At 47.9% G+C, this 19,112-nt stretch overlaps 2 protein-coding genes and 1 long non-coding RNA gene across 4 annotated transcripts in view; 2 read left to right on the top strand and 1 right to left on the bottom strand.

The window, feature by feature from the left end:
* The first annotated feature begins 22 nt into the window (after positions 1 to 22).
* Positions 23 to 5,889, top strand: RGP1 (RGP1 homolog, RAB6A GEF complex partner 1). 2 transcript variants are annotated; one of them, XM_060154865.1, is made up of 9 exons: positions 23 to 170; positions 732 to 866; positions 1,244 to 1,380; positions 1,670 to 1,753; positions 1,855 to 2,004; positions 2,279 to 2,425; positions 2,637 to 2,764; positions 2,972 to 3,161; positions 3,669 to 5,889. In XM_060154865.1, the coding sequence occupies exons 2-9, from the start codon at positions 751 to 753 to the stop codon at positions 3,890 to 3,892; spliced, it is 1,176 nt and encodes a 391-aa protein (XP_060010848.1). In that variant the 5' UTR covers positions 23 to 170; positions 732 to 750; the 3' UTR covers positions 3,893 to 5,889. The 2 variants fall into 2 exon arrangements, with proteins under 2 accessions (XP_060010848.1, XP_060010849.1); XM_060154866.1 differs by lacking the exon at positions 23 to 170 and adding an exon at positions 268 to 384.
* Positions 4,097 to 5,302, bottom strand: MSMP (microseminoprotein, prostate associated). The gene is made up of 3 exons (XM_060154871.1): positions 4,965 to 5,302; positions 4,671 to 4,779; positions 4,097 to 4,297 (listed from the first exon to the last, which is right to left on the bottom strand). The coding sequence occupies exons 1-3, from the start codon at positions 5,092 to 5,094 to the stop codon at positions 4,117 to 4,119; spliced, it is 420 nt and encodes a 139-aa protein (XP_060010854.1). The 5' UTR covers positions 5,095 to 5,302; the 3' UTR covers positions 4,097 to 4,116.
* Positions 5,890 to 7,789: 1,900 nt separating the features above from the next.
* LOC132522854 (uncharacterized) overlaps positions 7,790 to 19,112 on the top strand; it is a 29,656-nt gene continuing 18,333 nt past the window's right edge. The window contains exon 1 of the long non-coding RNA XR_009541355.1: positions 7,790 to 7,886. This is a non-coding gene — a long non-coding RNA (uncharacterized LOC132522854). The remainder of the gene's footprint in view (positions 7,887 to 19,112) is intronic.

Here is a 19,112-nt window from a genome sequence, read left to right as displayed (position 1 = left end):
CCCTCGGGACCAGCCCGCCAGGCACCGCCCCCGGGGCCCGCCTGGGAGCTCGCGGCAGCACCGGCCCAGTCACTGGGCCGTGGCACCAGACCCCCCCGAGGGGTGGGCGCCGGGTCCCGCCGGCCGGTATCCGGGACGGCGATCGCACCCGGGTGCCAGCCCGTGGGAAGGTGACCCAGGGTAGCGGGACCACTCGAGCCCCTTCCGGCCCTGCCGGCCGGGCGCTTCCGGCCGGAAGGGGCTCCGAGGGGGAAGAGGTGGGGGGGCGGGGGCCGAGGGAAGTCCCGCCTCTGCTGCGGCCGCAGCCACGCACTAGGTCCCGGCCCGGTGGGGCGGGCGACCGAGGGCCTCGGTGCACCGAGCCCCCAGTTTCGACCGTGCGAGGTGTCCGGGCTAGGGGCGCGAGCTGCTGGGCGGCCGTGGCCCTGGGCTGGGACGTGGAACCTCGAGGGAAGGGGGCGGAGGCGGCCTGGGGGTCCCGGCGGGGTAGGGGGAATATTCGGTGCTGAGCGGGGCTGGGGGCTGGGATCCAGAGCGACTCCCTCTCTCTCCGCAGTGCCGAGTCAGCTGCCGCCATACCTCCCTTCCGCCTTCCCGCATCCCAAATCTGGGCGCTTCCCTCTGACACCCTGGTGCTGAACGTCCATTCCCCGGGTCCTCACCCCCAGGCTCACCTGAGACACCCCTCCGGGCCGTGGTACTGACCTCTGATACCCCTTGTTTCCTTCTAGATCCGATTCCGGAGCTGCCATGATTGAAGTGGTAGCAGAGCTCAGCAGAGGTCCTGTGTTTCTGGCAGGGGAGACGCTGGAGTGTGTGGTGACCGTCACCAACCCCCTGCCCCCCACGGCCACTTCTGCATCCAGGTGGGGGTGCCGGTACTGAAGAAGCTGGTCCTTCTGGGAGGAAGCCTGGTATCTATAGTGCTGAGCCAGAGCTCAGGTTGTCCTGTGACTACAGCACCACCTTCTTGCTCATTGTGCTCTCATTGTAGGAAAGGCTATTTAACATTTAAGATGTGGGTGACATAGCCCACCACTCTCCTCTCCTCTCTCCTCCCCCACTCCCCCTTTTACCCAGTATACTTCTCTTTGTTTAATGGTTTCTCTTTGGGGTTCTGGATTCTCTGATCCAGAGGACAGCCGCCTCACTGTGTTGGTCTTCTCAGTGTGGTAGGGAGTTTGGGGGAGCATTTGTGAGGTCAGGAACTGCCCTCTGATGTCCTCTTTTCCTCCTCCCACAGTGAGGCTCTGGCATGGGCCAGTGCCCAAATCCACTGCCAGTTCCATGCCAGTGAGAGTCGAGTAGCACTGCCTCCCCCTGACTCCAGTCAGCCAGATGTCCAGCCTGAGAGCCAGACTGTCTTTCTACCACACCGAGGTTAGAGATGGGGCATTTGCCTTTGGAGGGGGATGGAATCATTGTTACCCAAGGGTGAAATTGTCAGATTGTTCTGGTGGGTCATTATAGTCTCTGTTGCACTGGGGATGTGGAAGAGTGTAATTATTGCTTTGGCGGCGTAAAACTGTTCCTATTTCACAACGAGAAAAGAGGAGTGGCTTGGTTTGGGTTGCCCTTTGTTGGCAGTGCTTACTGCCCCCACTTGCTGTGCTAGCCTTCTCCAGTACTAGACAATGGGATTATTAAGTTGCAGTCTTATCTTTTCTAGGTGAGAGGGGTCAGTGTATCCTTTCCACTCCACCAAAAATCCTATTCTGTGACCTGCGGCTAGACCCTGGAGAGTCGAAGTCATGTGAGTGACTGCCCCCTGACCCCTCGATTGCCTTCTAAGGCTCCTGGAGGGAGGACCTCTCTGGCTGCTTCTGGCTGCCCTGACTACTACCTCCCAACCAGACTCCTACAGTGAAGTGCTGCCTATAGAGGGACCACCCTCCTTTCGGGGTCAGTCAGTCAAGTATGTCTACAAACTGACCATTGGCTGCCAGCGTGTCAACTCACCCATCACTTTACTCAGGGTCCCTCTGAGGGTTCTTGTGCTGACTGGTAAGTAAGGGTTCCTGGAGGGAAGGGCTGGAGAAGAGCCTCACCAAAGCAGAAATGATCCTTAGAGGGTTTGTGAGAGGGGCTGGAGGGAAGCTTCCTGGTCTTAGTGAAGGTGTGAGGGGGTTGGGGAGAGAAGGTTCTGGAGCATAGGTGAGATGTGTACCTCAGCCGTGGCGCCCCTTACCTACAGCCCTCTCAGGTTGGAGTCTAAAACCCTACCCACTACTCTTCTCTCTGTTCTCTCCCACCACCTCTCCACTCATTTTCTCTCCAGGCCTTCAAGATGTCCGCTTTCCCCAGGAGGAGGCAGTTGCCCCATCCAGTCCATTCTTGGAAGAGGATGAATGTGGCAAGAAGGACTCATGGCTCGCTGAGCTGGCTGGGGAGCGCCTCATGGCTGCCACATCCTGCCGCAGCCTCCGTGAGAAGCCCTTCACATTGTCCCACCCCATCCTCCCCTCATAGTATTCCTGTCTCAGAGATTGAGTCTCCTAGCTGCCACATTCTCCTGAGGATCCAGTGATACCTCACCCCAGATTCTAAAGGAAAAGCCCCACCTTTTGGCCTCTGGCTTCCAGCCCTAGACATTCCCCAGTGCGGACCCCAGGCTTACTGTGTCCCATTCTCCCCAGATCTGTACAACATCAGTGATGGCCGAGGAAAAGTTGGGACATTTGGCATCTTCAAATCTGTATACAGACTTGGCGAGGACGTGGTGGGGACCTTAAACTTAGGGGAAGGAACTGTAGCTTGTTTGCAGGTGAGAAAGGAGAGGGACTTTGGGGGAACTGGGTCTGAAGGTCTGGGTGGAAAGAGAGGGTCTGCATAAAGAGGGGTGGCAGGTAGAAATGGGCAGTGAGGTCACCCAGGATCCCTCTGGTAAAACAGCGTGAGGTTGGGCTGCCCTCCCACCCAGAGTCAGCGCATCCCAGCGCCTGCCAGCACGCACTTCTCTTCTTGCTCCCAGTTTTCAGTGAGCTTACAGACGGAGGAGCGTGTGCAGCCTGAGTACCAGCGGCGCCGCGGGGCAGGGGGTGCCCCCTCTGTGTCTCATGTCACTCATGCCCGGCACCAGGAGTCCTGCCTACATACAACCAGAACGAGCTTCTCCCTCCCCATCCCTCTCAGCTCCACACCAGGCTTCTGCACAGCTGTTGGTGAGACCCTGACTATTACCGGGGGTGGGGGGGCACGGTAAGATGCTGCGTTTAGGTAGCGTATAATGAATCCTGATTCCTAACACACTCCCAGACATACCCATATCCAGTCTGTGACCCTTAACACTTTCTCAGACCTTCAGCCTGTTTCCTGGGTGCACTGACCCCTAAATTCTTAACAGCTTTGCACATCTTCACTCCCCCTACCCACTGGGACCCTGTGATGCACTGATCTCTGACTCGCCATTGCATTTACTTCAAGCTACGAAGTCTTGACTGTCTCACACTTGGGTTATTAGGTAGTTGATGCCATCATCCTTACTGTCACGGTTCCAGTTTACACACTAGATTTCTTCAGCCAAACTCTCGATCCTAGCTCCCTGACCCACACCTCCCCGCTCTTCCTGAATACAGGTTTGTTTTTTTTTTCTCATTTGCTAACCACATCCTGTCATTGGGTTTTACTCCTGGCTTCTAATGCTTCTACCTTTATCTTTTTTCCCACAGTATCCCTGAAGTGGCGTTTGCATTTTGAATTTGTAACATCCCGAGAACCAGGTTTGGTGCTCCTACCTCCCATGGAACAGCCCGAGCCTGTCACCTGGACAGGGCCTGAGCAAGTGCCCGTGGACACCTTCAGCTGGGACCTCCCCATCAAGGTGCTGCCTACAAGCCCTACCCTGGCCTCATATGCGGCCCCAGGTCCCAGCACCAGCACCATAACCATCTGAAACTGGCCCACGTGGCACTACTTTCTTCAGGATCCTGAGAACTCAGCACCTGGACTCTAGTAGGGCCCATTTTTTCCACCTGGGGTCCAGTGGCACAGATAATGAGAGGCAGGCTTTCAGCTGTAGCATTAATTTATTTATTCAGAATAAATCGGCAGCTTCTAGTGGTTTCCCTGGAAGTGGCAGCAGCAGTGGGCAGTCAGCAAAAGGGCGGTCGGTTGAGTTTAGCTGGAGTGGGGAGCAGGAGCCGCAGGAATAGGGGTGTTAGCTGAGCCCCACTCTGGGTTGGGTCCTCCCTCTTTGCAGGGCAGCCGGGGGTCAGATTTTTGCACCAGGGAGAACTGGCACGTTCCTGCCTCCCGACGTACCTCACACCCAGCGGGGAAGTCGATAGGATGTTGGGACCTGGGGAACCAAAGGACGGGGAAGGAGTCAGGACAGTGAAGGTCCACCTTTATCCCTGCCTCGCATCCCCCCTCCCAGCATTCCTCCCATATCTTCCCCCAGTGCCCCTGTCCCCCCTAACCGAGCTCTTGCCTGCCATATATGGATATTTTTCGTTTCATAGCAGGAATATTTTCCCTCCAGATCCACCCCAACTCCCCTTACTTTGTAGCCTGAAGCCTTCTCTCTCACATTTTTGTTGGTACCTTCAGGTTCGGCCAGCTTCATACTGCTACTTTGTTCATTCTCACACCACAGCAATCTAGTCATGACCTGGCCATCTCTCAGTCACTCACATCAGAGCCATTCTCTCTGGCCCTCAGTGGTCACTCACGTGTCACAGCAGCCCACACCGACGGGATGCAGGCAGGTGCAGTGGAAACAGTCCTTGCGGAGCCAAGACTCGCCCAGGGTGAAATATTTCCCTTCATGGTGGCAGGGCGCTAGGGAAGAGCAGGAAATGTTAGTGTGCTGGAGCGCAGGGAGTAAGTGCTGCCGCCCCCGCGTTTACCCTCTCCTGTTTCCCAGCTCGGGGGGTCTGGGTCTTCTGACACAGGATCACCCCTGAGCCCCCTTCCTCCCAGTGCCCTCTGCTCCTGTCCTTCCCTAACGCCTCACCCAGCTTTACCTTGAGCTTGGAAGTAGCACTTGCTGTGGACTCCTGGGTGCTGGAGGAGCAGAGATATCACCAAGCAGGTGATCCCCCAGCCGCCCAGGGTCCCCTTAGCCTGTCCAGCCCAGAGCATCCATAAGGCCATTCCCGCAGTATGGCCCTTTCGGACCGTTCCTGGCTTCTGTTCAGGCTACTCTGGTCTTGTCTCCTTGGCTTTTCTTTGTTTCTCTCCTCGAGTCTTAGTTTCTGTCTTTCTCCCCTGGGCTCCTGTCTCGCACCATCTCCGTGCCCTCTCACAGGCTTGGGGATGTTTATAAAGTGAGGACCCTGGCCCCCTGCTGAGTAGAGCTGGAAAAGCTGTAACTCTGTTTCCTGAGGTGAGGGCATGAAAACAAGAGGTCTAGCTTTAACAAGCTGTGAGAGCTGATTCATGCCCCACACAGCTACGGGGAGGGAGGTGGCCATGGAAGGGGCACTGGACTGGGCACTTCCCCAGCAAGGAGGTGGGACGGGTGGGGGCCCCCAGGTGGTCCCCAGAACTCCTCCCTGGCCTGGAGAGGAAGCATTCCACCATCTCCCCCCGCCCTGTAACACACACACGCGCACACACACACACACACACTTCAGGGGTGTGTACGCTGGGATCCCTGCCTGGACCGGAGGGAGGCATTTCCTGGGGATGGCTAATCCTGTGCCCCAGCCAAACCGAGGAGATGCAGTAGGGTGCGACAGCCAGAGGCTCCAGGAGAGCGAACAGGCACCTGGAGTGGAGAATGTTTCTCTCAGACCCTAGGGCAGGGTCTCCTTGCAGTATCCTAGAGATATGGCTGCCCCTCAGAGATTAGGGCTGGGGGGCAGGTGTCTCTTTTTTACAGGCATCCCAGAGATTATCCATTGTTCATCACCCCTAAACATACTGCAAATAAAGGTTCTCCCCATGTCTGGGGATGGTTCTTTCAAAGAAGAACATCTCTAAATGCCCTAATGGTATGGATCGCTCCAGTTTCACAGAGATACCGCCCTTATCTCCTGTACATTATGGAATGAGAATTTAGGAACTTATCCTCTGACATCCTTTTTTGGGTTTCCTGCAGGTTCTGGAGAACCTAAAGATGGGTGATTAAGAGTATAGGTTATAGAGTCAGACTCTGGATATAGATCCTGATTTTACTTAAGAGTTGTGTGACATTGGGCAGGTTAGTTCACCTCTCTAAACCTGTTTCCTTAACTCACAGAGTTGTCAAGAGGATGAAATGAGATAATGCGTGTAATGCTCCTGGTACTGTCCCTGGCACGTAGCCCTCCGAAAAGAGTGGCTGCTGTGGCTGGTGCCAGACGTCCCTTTCTTTGAATGATGGTGAGCAGCTCTGTGTGCACAGCTGAGAGCTTCTGCTGGGGCTGCTATCTCCTGGCACAGAATTCTGCCCCTTTCACACTTAAGCTTCTTGTCATCCCTACCGCCTTCAAAACCTGCCTCCAGCAACATTTTGCTTTTGGTCGGTGTATGCTTGAAATTCTGAATGTCTGCTTTGAGAAACAGTGTTGCTAATGAGCCTACTTTTCCTAGGTCAGTACCCTCACTTCTACCCTGGGAAGAGGTATCCTTTTTCCATCCTTCTAGCTAACTTTAGGACTCCTGCTTTTTCTGGTAAGGATTCTGATCTACTTCTTCCCATCCTCACTCAAGTGAACTCTCAAGTTCTCCTTTCTGACCAGTCTAATGCTGGCCATCTCATTGGTACTAATTGCCCCAATCAAGCTGGATTTCTTTCCCTTTTTCACACTTCAAAGACCCCTGTTCCAGCTATTCTCCTACCCACAGGGCCAATCACTTTGGCATTTATTCTATTTTTCCTTGTAAGTCTCTAGTTCCATTTACCCCAAGACTCCCACTCCCTGCCACCCAGTGGTTCAGATCCAACTACTTCTGGCTGACTTTTCCAGAGGGTTACCCTTCCTCTCACCTCCTCACCATTCAGAAACAACTTCGCCAGTCCGCCCCAAACTCCCTGTTTTCTTCCAAGAAGACAGCTTAAGTGGCTGGAGATGCGGACTGCACCGCACCTTCCCCCTAGTCAGGTCTGATATCCTTTCCATTTCAGAGGAGCACCAAGAGAAGAAAAGAAAACTCACAGAGGAGCAAGGTGCCCGGATATAGGCTGGCATGTGGGAGGCATGGCCTTGGACTGCTCAGGGCTGGAGCAGGTGGATTAGAAGGCCTGACTAATAGAAGGGCCCAGAAGTCTTGTCAGTGGTCAGTAGCTCTGCTGGTGCCTTTGTGGGGCACCAGCTGACACCCTTGATGTTTGGACCATAGACTACCTTCTGCTCCTGTATCCGGGAGCCAAACCAGTAGGGGGCGGACACTAGGGGGGAGCTAGGGAGCTTGAAGGTGGTGGTGGTGGTCATGCTGTAGGCAGGGGGGGCCCAATGGGGATTGGTGTGTGTGAAGTCATGGGACAGGAGAGGTGAGAGTTAACCGCCTGTAATGAAGATGAGGTAGGCATATAGGGGCAGGAGTAGGGGTCTTCTGGAAAGAAAGGCTGGGGCGGAGCCAGGAGCCCTTTCCCAGAAGTTGGGTGGGGGAGAGGGCGGCGGGGAGGTGTTGGTTGAACCCGTTTCTTGCACGCCTGCGGGTGTGCGCGCTCGCGTGTGCATCTGCCTAGCTTCTCGGGGCCAGAGGCCACGCTTGTGGTTGCCGCGTGTGTTGACGGCTGGGGGTTCTGTGGTCAGGGCTCAACTCCGCGATGCCAGTTGGTGCCGGGGGGGCGCGACGGCTGGCTCTCGGGCCGGGAGGGGGCGGCTGGCGAGCGCTGACCACGCGGGGACAGAAAAACATCCGCCGGAGGCTCGGCTGGGCGGCGCTCCAACAGCTCCGGGCAGGTGCGCGCGGGGAGGAAGTGAGCGCATTCCGACCCCCCAGCCGCTGGCCCTTCGGTGAGTCACCGCCGACCCCCGCCGGATAGGATAGGAAGGACTGGCAGCGGCGGCGGGGAGGTCTGGGGGCCGGAGCCCCGAGGGGCAGCTAGGCTGGCGTGGGGAGCCGGGGGAGGATCGTAGAAGCGCCCGAAAGAGTTGGGGGGAGGGCCCCGAGGGGTCCGGGTCTGGGTTTCGCCCAGGCTCGAAGCACCTAACAGACACCCATCGACCCGCAGAGCTTGTGACTGCCCGGGGAGACGGGCGAGTCCCCGGGGGAACACTGGAGCTGAGGGAGAGGGGCCCCGGGGCAACACCGAGAGAATCGGGGAGGAGAGACCCGGAAAGGGCCGGGAGAAGTGCGTGGCTGCGGAGCGACAGCGCGGTTGGCTGGAGTGCTGGATAGGCCTGGGCCAGCCAGAGCCTGAGATGGAAGGAGACTTCCACCCAGGCGGGAAAGGGGAAATGGCCACCCCCCCTCCCCCCCCCGAGATCAGGTCTGTCCAGAGGCCGTGCGCGCCGAGAGTGAGAGGTAGGTTAGGGAGTAGTGGGAGTTAGGGCTCTTTGGGTACAGTTGTGGCGAGGTCACTAAAGGCTTTGAATGCCGAGATGAGGAATTCGGATTGGCCTCGCAGGCAGAATCGATGGTCTCTAAGCAGTAGTGAGGAGCTTAAACGCAAGGTTATCTGTGTCTAGCACTACTGCCGCCTTCAGTCTTTGCCAAAGGATTAGGCATTGATCCTCTAATTTTTATAGTCATTTAAAATTGCATGACTACATTTATCAAACGAGTTAAGTAATTTCGTTGAATTTTTAAAAAGAGAAACGTTGAAGAATCTGATTCAGTATTTGATTTAAAACCCAAAAGTGAGGCTACCAAGATTAGTTACATGGCATCGAGTCTTTTCCTTTGTCTTGCTTTTGTGCCATTTTCCCCTCACTGATGCGTGGGAGTTCTTGTGTTGTTAATGCTTCAGTTCTATGTCAGTAGCATAGCAGTTCTAGTTTTCCTCTCCCTCATCTTACGGTCTTTACTTTTAACGTTAACTTTTGTCTGTGCAGCCCCTTAACTTGCACTATGTATCCTAAATCCAGTAAAACATTTCATTGGGCTATAGTATAGAAAGATAAGTAACCCAGCTTTACCATATATGTTAGGTTACTTATTATCGTCTGTGGGCATGTATGTAACTATAAAGTTTCTATATTTACCCTGTGGCTGATAGAGAGATACAGCTAAAGTTGTTATTCAGGATAGTATTTCTATAAACAGAGCAATTTATTAGTCTTATTTATCTTCTAAAATCAACTCTACAGTGTCAGAAACTGACACTAATTCTATCGTGATCTTTTAAATTGATGTTATCTTGGGCCAAAGGCAATTGCAAAGATTAGGATTGTTATAATTTATTTTCAAGATCCTTAAATTTCAGTTACCTTTGGCCCCAAGCAAGAAAATCTGGGTCAGTTAATTTTTTAGAAAGAATATAGTTTCCCACTCTGGGCCCTGTTGTTTTCTCCTGTGCTGTTTCAGCCCCAGCCCTACCTTATTCCTAGTGGCCTTTGCCTTCATTCCTTCTTTGCTCTGCTGGGCATCTTTAGAGGAAAACTTCACACCAATTTCCTCTACCATAAATTCTCTCCCTCCCCTCAACTCTACACTTCTCTTTGCCAACATACACCACTGCTTCTTCATTGATTTTGTTTCTTTTAAGCCTACAGCCCTTTCTGGCTCTTTTCCATCTTAAACTCTCTTATGTTGAAATCTCTTTTTCTTCCTTTCTCTTTGGTAAGACCTCGGATTTTTAAAAGGTTAGGCTTTATTTATTCTGCATGATCCACTTCTGTCTTCCTTCCTCTTCTATCACTTTTTTCTTATTCTGGACTCTTTGTACACTCTATTATGCTTTCTTTCAGCAAGGCTTCAACCTTCTCCTTGTGATTAAACATTCTTCCTCTATATACAGCACAAGATGCTTATGCTTCCATTCTGTTTCCTACAAGAAAAAAAAGTCGTCAAATTCACATCTACTTCAGTCTCGTCTTCCAACATTTTGCATCCAGAGTCATGACGTGGCTATTGTAAAGTCCATTGAGTGACCACTTAAGCTTGGTGTCGTGCTAGGCACTGTAATGGTGCATTTCATAATCCTGGTGCCAGATTCCTAAATGCTTACCAATAATGGATGTTATCACATGTGTGTGCATGAATGCTCTCACATATGTATACACACCAAAGTACACAGATAATAGAACCATAAGTCAGTAAATGACTATGAATATGTATATTCAGTATATTACATTATAATCAAGCCAAATACATTTTGGGGTGGAAAATGAGGATGAGTAAATTCATAGCTAGGATAGAAGGTTAAGAGACAGTATCCTTTGGCATTCTGTATTCAGACGAGAAGGAGAGGAGAGAGTCTTGCCTGTGGAGATCAAGAGACTGTTTGAAGGTGGCTGAGTTTCAGGAGTTGAGAGAGATGACTTGTAAGGCTGTGGTGAATGGCAGGAGGATGGGATGAAGGGGGCAGAGTCCCAAGAACAGACAGTTGCTGTACCCAAACAGCTCATATTCTCTCTGGCTAGAGAATATAAAAGATTCTTGGGTTGTGGTACTGGTTTCAACTATAGTCAAGTTTCTCTTGATAACCCGTATTGAAGTTTTCCGGCCTTGTCTCTGCACCATTAGAACCATTCTTACCAATTTTTTCTTTTTAATTTTTTTCTGCTTATAAATCGGTACATAAATGATAGCCCCACCACTAATAATTAACCCCCGGCTAACCATCATTAATTTTGACTAAGTTACTTATCTACTTATATGCTTTAATTTTGCCTGCCTGCCCCACAGTCTACTTGTGGTAGTAGTGACTTTTAAAATGCCGTTTATGACTCTCACTTTTATCTCATTTGTAAATTGCTCTTTTCTTAAAATTGCAGACTCAAAACTAGATACTGAGAAGGCATCTAGTTCTTTATTATCTCTGAAATATGACCAAGGAGGTCTTTGCTTAACTGTCTCTACTGAATGCAATGGGTTACTGCCACCTGTGGTGAAGGTGGCCCATTCTATTGTCATCTAGCTTTAGGTACTAGAGGTTGTTCAGCTAAATCTGCCTTGCTATAGCATCTCATTTTTTTCCCCGTAGTTCTGCTCCTTGAAACATATGGGAAAAGTCTACTTGTTTTTCAATGTGGCAGCTCTTTAAAGATTTGAAAGGGTTTGTATTTTGTTAGCTATTTATCTAAGCTTTTTTCTTTACTCCAACACTGTTTAATAGAACCTACTATGATGATGGAAGTGTTCTCTACCTGTCCTGTCTAAACAGTAGCCACTAGCCACATGTGACTATTGAGCGCTTGAAATGTGGCTAGTGTGACTGAGGAATGGAATTTTAAATTTTAGTTAATTTAAATTTAAATAGTTGGAGGAGGTGAGTGAGTCTTGTGTTAGCATAGCTGTAAACTCTAGGAGTTAGTACACTGTCACATGGCTGTCTTTTGGCTGCTCCAGAAATCTTATGGTCACCTCAGACCTGGTAAAAACATATGTAACTGGGCTCTTGATCTGTCTGGAGGCCAGTCTTACATGTTGTCACAACTAGAAAAAAACACAAATCCGGCCCCCAAAGCCCTGTTGAGTAATGTCAGTTTTTGTTGGAAGTTTCTTAGAAGGGGTAGAAGATGAAGGCTATATCTCATCTCCCATATCTCAAAAGCAACACTTAAAAAAAATCCCTCATTTAATCTCTCTCCCTGAGAGTCCCTGAAGTCCCTCTCCCTTCTCTTCCCTTCCTTCTCTGAAACGTCTTTTCCCCTCTTCCTTGAGCCTTCCTCGTCCATGCTCTTTGAGCACACCTCTGACCCCTGCTCCTTGGAGAAGGGTTCTTGGGTGTGCTCCTCGTCCTCCAGCTCCCCTTAGGGAGAGGTAATTCTTATGCCCTAGGCTTGACCTTCCTGTGGCATAACTGCTGCATTACCCGCATTTTTTCCCTGCAAGTCTTCCTGGTGCTTCAGCTTCGCTTCCGCTCTTGACCCTACGATGCCAACACAAATAGGGAGGCCTCAGGTTACTAGGACAACCAGGGCACAGGAAACCGTAGAGGCTCAGCACTCCCACAGGCATCACAGACTGGCTGTGCCAGCTCGCTTTCTCCTTAGGGACTCAGTCACACCTCCTAATCCCCATCCCCAAATTACCCAGACTGGAGGATACCCAGGCCTAAGCCACAGACCCCTGATTTTGCAGACCTGGTGGTGGAATGTGGAGTGGGTGGGATGAGGAATGGTGAATGAAGCTTTCTTACTAACACTGATATTCCAAGTCACCTTGGTGATAATTAACTTTTGTACCAGTGAGAATTACATTCCCCTGAGAGCTGATGAGAGTGTAAGCTTTATTTATGTTATTTATACTTGCTACATTGCACCTTGAGTCTTGGATCTTTTTGGATCCCTGAGTAGATGTTTTCACAATTTGCTTTGGGTTAAAAGATTTAGCAATCTACTTCTGATACACTGGCACCAGTTAATGTTTAGTAAGAAAATAATGGTTACCAGATAATGAATTTAGGTTCTATTTACACTTTATTATAAAGCTAGTCATTTGTTTCAAGGAAGACCATCTGATTTGATTAAGTCTTTAAAGCTGTGAATAAGTGCAGATCTACTTGTACTTAGATGCTCAGAGAATGTTGAATTGATCCAAAACTGGAGCAGGCCACTTCTGTGGAACATTCCTGGTAGGCCAGAGCAAGAGAGAATAAGGGGGGATAAGGTAGACCTGAGAGCTCTTCTCAAACAGTTGCAGGACTGTCTTGTGGAAGAGGGGTTATATTTACTTGGTTTACCTTCACAAGGTGGAATAAGGACCTTTATTTCAGATGGCAGTGATGGCGGACAAATTTTGACTTAATAAGGAAGAACAGTTGAATAGTTAGAGGACCCCAAATTGGAATGAGCTGAATTGTTAGGCAATGAATTATTTGTGACTGTATTGTTTATATAGAGGTCAGATTACCATTTGCAGAAGCATTGGATGAGATTTTGGACATTTAATTGGATTTGACCTGTAAAGAGAAACAGGCAGATTTATCAGAAGTCAATTCACCCTTTCTAATATGATTCTGTGCCACCTATTGTGGTCAGTACGATTTTCCTAGACACTTCTGCCAAGTTTACCCACCTGAGTCACTGAATATTAGATTTGGTAGTAGAGTGTTTAGAGACTTCTCTAATGCTGTGCACTAGTCCTCTGTTGATTCCTCAGGAATGCCTCAGAGGTGGCTGAGAGGTGTAATGAAGGAGAGCTGGGGCTCTGAGCCCTTTACCTGTGCAGGGAGCGGGGGTTCTGCTAGAAAAAACCCCCAACGCTTAAAGGCCCTGATATTCCAGTTTCTTCATCTTATTGACAGGGGAAAAGATATGGAGCAGGGACGTGTCTTACCAAATGTCACACAGCTAATAAATTTCAGAGCTGCAATTCAAATCTAACTCTTCTAATTCCAATCATTTGTTTCTTCCACTCTACTAGTCTACCTTATAATTCAGGAAAAGTTTCTGTCCATTTTTCTGACCACCGCAGTAATCCAGAATTTTATTTCTTCAGATCTCCTCTTCTCTGTTAGCCACTGAACTAGTCTCCCTGCTGTCCAATCTCTACTTCTTGTCTATATTATCTTCACTGTTGCCAAGTTACTCTTCATGAAACATTGTCTTCATCATGAAATTTCCCTGCTCAAGAACCTTTATGTCGCCTGTGAGAACTTTACAGCCTGGCACATAGCTAGCATTCCTTAGGATTCTTGTTCAGCCAGCTGAACTTGAGCGCATTCTCTTATGGGCTGTGTAATAGTGAGATTAACCAAGTCCCACCCTACCGCTAGACTCCAACTTTGGTAGAATTTTTATGTACATTTTTAATCAGGGATGACGATAAGATACAAAAGAAATAGAAGATCACAGCTAATAAAAAGCAAGTTGTATAACAATATGTATAATATAATCCAATTTATATGACACATGCATTTTTTAAAAACAAAAATGAGATATATAGAAACTGGAAAAAAACACACCAAACTGGTGACAGACATTAACTCTGATGAGGGGGATTAAGAAAAGTTGGGAAGTAGGGGAGGAAGGTGGGAACTTAAAATATGTATTTCTCCACTGAGGAAAGCCTCACAGAGTGGAAGGGAAACCTAAGGAACCAGGCTTGGAACTGACAAGAGAAAGAACTGCTTAGTTGTCTTGCCTGGCTCCACTGCAAGCCATTTCTTTGCCTCTTGCATCACTCTTTGAAAGAAATAAAAGTCGCATGAGATTATTTGATTGGTCAAGCTTAAGTCATGGCCCATCTGTGGCCCTATCAGGATATAGAGAGAAAGGATCTGGGGGAAGGACCCCCTAGGGAAGCTCCTTGGTTTCTGTCGAGGGAGGGCAAACATTTGATTTTACTCTCCCAACAAGGCTGTACACAGAGCTGGAGAGTCAGTAGCCTGAAAGGACATCAGAGTAGTCTTAGGATGCTGGGGGCTGGAAATGACAAATGTCCACTGACTTCATCACCCCTCCCCGACCTATCTGCATCTGGATCCTAGGCCTGCCTTTTCTTTTGGCTCAACCAAACCCTCTGGTGTGGTTTGTTTTTTTGTTAGTTTTTTTTTTAAGATGGAAGCGTTTACTTCTCAATTATGTATTGAAGATTTTTTGGCCACGCCGCACAGCATGTGGGATCTTAGTTCCCCGACCAGTGATCGAACCCATGCCCCCCCGCTGTGGAAGTCTTAACTTCTGGACCGCTAGGGAAGTCCCTCTGGTGTGGTTTTAACCTTTACTAGAGAATGAGGGGCAGTGAGTTAAGGGGATGGGGCAGAGGAGAAGGGTAAGGTAGGGCAGGTAGAGAGGGCAGTTAGCAGGTTTTACTTTGCTTTCTCCCTTTCCTGTGCTTGCACAGAAAGCCTTTTCAGTGACTGACAGTTAAAAAAATGATCATAATAAACATTTGTGAGTCCAGTTACAAATAAAAACCTTATCCCTCTGGCTGTTCTAACAACCTGCTCCTCTGATGGAGGAGCCATTCTTCCCCTGTGTCATGTAGACTGTGGCCAGGGTGGCATTTCTGTCCCTCTCCCGTGTATGTGTCCCTGCCAGCACACACACCAGATGACTGTTGGCCGTATTTGGAAGGTCCAGACCCCAATCAGAGTATGTGCCAAAAGTATTTTGTTTTCTCACAGGGGGGATTCTTCACTTTTGAAGCATTAACCTTCTGATAAAAAATACCTTTCTTCACCTCTTAACATAGCTTAGGCCTGACTTTTTGAAAATTAACTTGAGTTAATCACAAAAGGGTGTGCAAATTTACACTCTAACTTCTGTGAACTGGAAAGCAAATTCCCTGACCTAACTCTATTTCTGCTGGTTAGAGAATCCATTCCTCTGGTATGTTTCAGAAGGCTGATGGACCAGGGATAATCTTATACCACAACGGACTGATTAACCTCTGTAAAGACTTATTGGCCAGCTACCATTAATAACAAAAAAAGACTTAAATAGCTCCTTAACTGTTGCAGAATAATTATTTTTTCAACTTTATTGAAATGACAAGATGATGCACACATTTTATTTATTTTTTAAAATTTTTTAAAAATTTTATTTTATTTTTGGCTGCGTTGGGTCTCCGTTGCTGCACGTGGGCTTTCTCTAGTTGTGGCGAGCAGGGGCTACTCTTTGTTGTGGTGTGCGGGCTTCTCATTGCAGTGGCTTCTTTTGTTGTGAAGCACGGGCTCTAGGTGCATGGGCTTCAGTAGTTGTGACACATAGGCTCAATAGTTGTAGCTCACGGGCTCTAGAGCACAGGCTCAGTAGTTGTGGCGCACGGGCTTAGTTGCTCCGCGGCATGTGGGATCTTCCTGGACCAGGGCTCGAACCTGTGTCTCCTGCATTGGCAGGCGGATTCTCAACCACTGCGCCACCAGGGAAGTCCAATGCACACATTTTAAATGTGTAATCACTGAGTTTTGACAGATTTTTACACCCATGTAATCATCTCTGCAGTCAATATGTAGAACATTTCTCTCACCCTCCCCAAATTCTCCTGTTGCCCATTGCAGTCAGTCTCTCCCCACCCCACCTCAGACATCCACTGATCAGATTTCACCGTAGATGTTTTGCCTACTGTAGAGCTTCGTGTAAATGGAATCATACGGTATGTATCCTGTGTATGGCTTCTTTAATTCAGCATTATGTTTTTTCTATCCATCCATGGTTTTGTGTATACCAATAGTTCATCCCTTTATTGCTGAGTAGTATTTCATTGTTGGATATACCACAATTAGTTTATCCATTCACCTGGTGATGGGCATTTAAGTTATTTTCCACTTCGAGCTGTGAACGTTCACATACAAGTCTTTGAGGATATGTACACATGTTTCTTGGATAAATACCTTGGAGTGAAATCTTAGGTCCTGTGTTAATTGAATGTTTTTAACTTGATAAAGAAAAAACTACCAAACTTTTGCAAAGTGGCTGTTCAATTTTACATTTACCAGCATTGTATGGAAATTCCGGTGTTCTGCATCTCCATCAGTACTTGGTATCATCAGTTAAAAAAAAAATCATTCTAGTAGCTGTGTAGTGATATCTCATTGTGGTTTTAGTTTGCATTTTCTCAAAGACTAATGATACTGAACATCTTTTCATGTGCTTAGTTGCCACCTGTATCTTATATCTGGTGAAGTCTTTTTAAATCTTTTGCACATTTAAAGAATTAGAATGTTTGGCTTCTTGTTATTGCATTGTAAGAGTTCTTTATATATTCTTGTTATTATAAAGGTTTTAAAATATTCTGGATACAAGTCCTTTGTGAGTATATGAATTGAAAATATTTCCTCACGTTCAGTGGCTTGCCTTTTTATTTTCTCTACGGTGTCTTTGGAAGAGCAGAACTATTAAATTTTGGTGAAGTGTAATTTCTTACTTTTTTCTTGTCTAGTTAGTCCATTTTGTGCCCTGCATAAGAAATCAAAGTCACAAAGATTTTCTCTTGTGTTTTCCTCTATATCCAGAAGTTTTATAGTTTTGACTTTCACATTTAGGTCTATTTATGTTTATGATCCATTTTGACTTCCTTAACTTTGTCCTCACTGCACAACAGATGCAGTAGGAAAGGGGGAATCTAAAATAAAGATGATTACCTCTCTCAAAAGCAGATATATTGTAGAACAAAATATTAAACTTTTCTTCTGTGTATTGTTGTCTTCATCTAATACTATGTATTAAGTATTCATTAGTAAAATATGTATCATCAGCTACTGTGAGTCAGGCACTGGAGTTACAGCAATGAACACACTAGACACTGTCCTTGCTCTGTGGAGTTTACATGTTAATGGGAGAGGTTGGGTTTTAGTGAGCATCCATTGTATGCATGGCAAAGTCAAGAAGATGTCATTGCCTCTATCTGTGATTCCTCAATTGAAGGAAGTATTTCAGATCCTTGGCAATCTGCTTAATCTTATTGTATGATAGAGCAGGAACCTCCTTCCACAAAGGGTCACTAATCTGTAGAGAAAAGGGAATCTTGGGCTGCACACAGCCCGCTATAATGCAGTAGGGGAAGTGGTGGAGCAGTACAGGATGGAAAATGGTAGTAAATGGTCTCATGCTCCTGTTACTGCTGAGGTATAGTGACTGGACTTAATGCTCTCTTCCTTGGTTTAAGCTGAGCGTTTTGTTTTTGCCTCTAATCCTGTTTTTGAGGTCTTTTTGCCAAAAAGAGTTCACTGATGGTATCTTCAGAGAACTCTTCGATCTCTTTCCTGATAGCCAGAATGCCAGATATCTTCTATAACTAACCATTCGTATGTTCTTTAAACCCAGTCATAATTTATTTGTGTTAAATATACCACCATTGTTCAAGCCACCTCAAGTATAAGTGCCATTTACTATTAACATTTATAAACTAGTACTAATATTAGATAACCAGATAATAAGTGGTGTTAATTCAGAGTAGGATGAGATCACTGTGGCCCACTTGACCTTTAAAGAAGAAATAAAGCTTGAACTAGTCCTGAAAGTTAAGTAGGATTTTGGTTGATAATAAAGAGGGTGGATTAAATAAGGAGGGTGGATTAATTTGGATTAATGGATTTGAGGAAAAAGAGATTAAGGACCAGCACATACACCATTCATGGTATAACTCCCCTATCATCTAGCCATAGCAAATGTCATTAGTCCATCGTGGCACTCATTCTTACTGAGCCTGGACACAGCCCAGTAAGACTAGAACTAGATAATAGGAAAAAAAAATGTAGACATTAAATGGAGAGATATTTTGAAAGAGGTATCAGTGAAAATGTCTGACCCTGGAGGTTAAGATGTGGGGCATCTCCCATGTGCAACCGGGAAGCCCTTGGTACAGAGACTGTGAAGGGTTTCTGTTGCATCTGTGCTGAAAATACAAGCATCTGAGGGGTGTGATAGGCATCACAACCAGGCTCAGAAAGATAGTGCCAGGGGACTTCCCTGGTGGTCTGGTGGTTAAGAACCTGCCTTTCAATGCAGAGTACGTGGGTTCGGTACCTGGTCGGGGAACTAAGATTCCCACATGCCGTGGGGCAACTAAGCCCGTGCGCCACAACTACTGAGCCCGCGCACTCTGGAGCCCGAGCGCAAGTAGAGAAGCCTGTGCGCTGCAATGAAAGATCCCATGTGCAGCAACTAAGACCTGACACAGCCAAAAAAATAAATAATAATAAGAAGAAAGATGGTGCCGGGGAAGACAGTGCAATTTAGTTTGCTGGAGGGGGCCATTCAGGCCGTTTCTAGGCTGGGAGAGACCCTAGAGTTTTACCAGCCAGCAGAATAAGCAGCAAACAGGGGCAAAGGAACATTGCTCTGGAGATCTAGGAAGCCAGAGGACCACCAGCTCAAGGAGTTCAACTTTCTCCTGCTGCTACAAAGTCCCCTTCCCCTCGTACATCCAGATCCATCTCCAGCTAGAGAAGCAGGGGAGAGGTGGCTATGTGAGAGACTGAGCAAGTTTTATTCAAGAGAGTCTGAGCAGTACCTTAAAGACTGTTGAAATGATCAGACCTGACTACATTAGACTGGTTCAGGGACTTCTGAAGGATGTGGTGTCAGCAACTGTGAAGATGTACAAAACCTTTATGTGAGTAGAAGGTGTCAGTCAGCTCATCTACCACCTTTGACGAGGTAAGGCAGGAGTGAGTGAGGAATGTG

The sequence above is a fragment of the Lagenorhynchus albirostris genome, chromosome 7 (genome assembly GCF_949774975.1).
Source record: "Lagenorhynchus albirostris chromosome 7, mLagAlb1.1, whole genome shotgun sequence".
Classification (NCBI taxonomy): Eukaryota; Metazoa; Chordata; class Mammalia; order Artiodactyla; family Delphinidae; genus Lagenorhynchus; species Lagenorhynchus albirostris.
Note: the sequence above shows the minus strand (reverse complement) of the source record. Positions and strands in the feature narration are given on the sequence as shown.

Bases quoted from the DNA above. Each gene is read 5' to 3' on its own strand.
- RGP1 (XM_060154865.1), top strand. From the start codon at position 751: ATGATTGAAGTGGTAGCAGAGCTCAGCAGAGGTCCTGTGTTTCTGGCA. The intron at 1,754-1,854 runs GTGAGTGACTGC...CCTCCCAACCAG, and splicing joins CCCTGGAGAGTCGAAGTCAT to ACTCCTACAGTGAAGTGCTG. The intron at 2,426-2,636 runs GTGAGAAGCCCT...CATTCTCCCCAG, and splicing joins CACATCCTGCCGCAGCCTCC to ATCTGTACAACATCAGTGAT.
- MSMP (XM_060154871.1), bottom strand. From the start codon at position 5,094: ATGGCCTTATGGATGCTCTGGGCTGGACAGGCTAAGGGGACCCTGGGC. The intron at 4,780-4,964 runs GTAAAGCTGGGT...GCTCTTCCCTAG, and splicing joins GTGCTACTTCCAAGCTCAAG to CGCCCTGCCACCATGAAGGG. The intron at 4,298-4,670 runs GTGAGTGACCAC...TTGGTTCCCCAG, and splicing joins GGTGTGGGCTGCTGTGACAC to GTCCCAACATCCTATCGACT.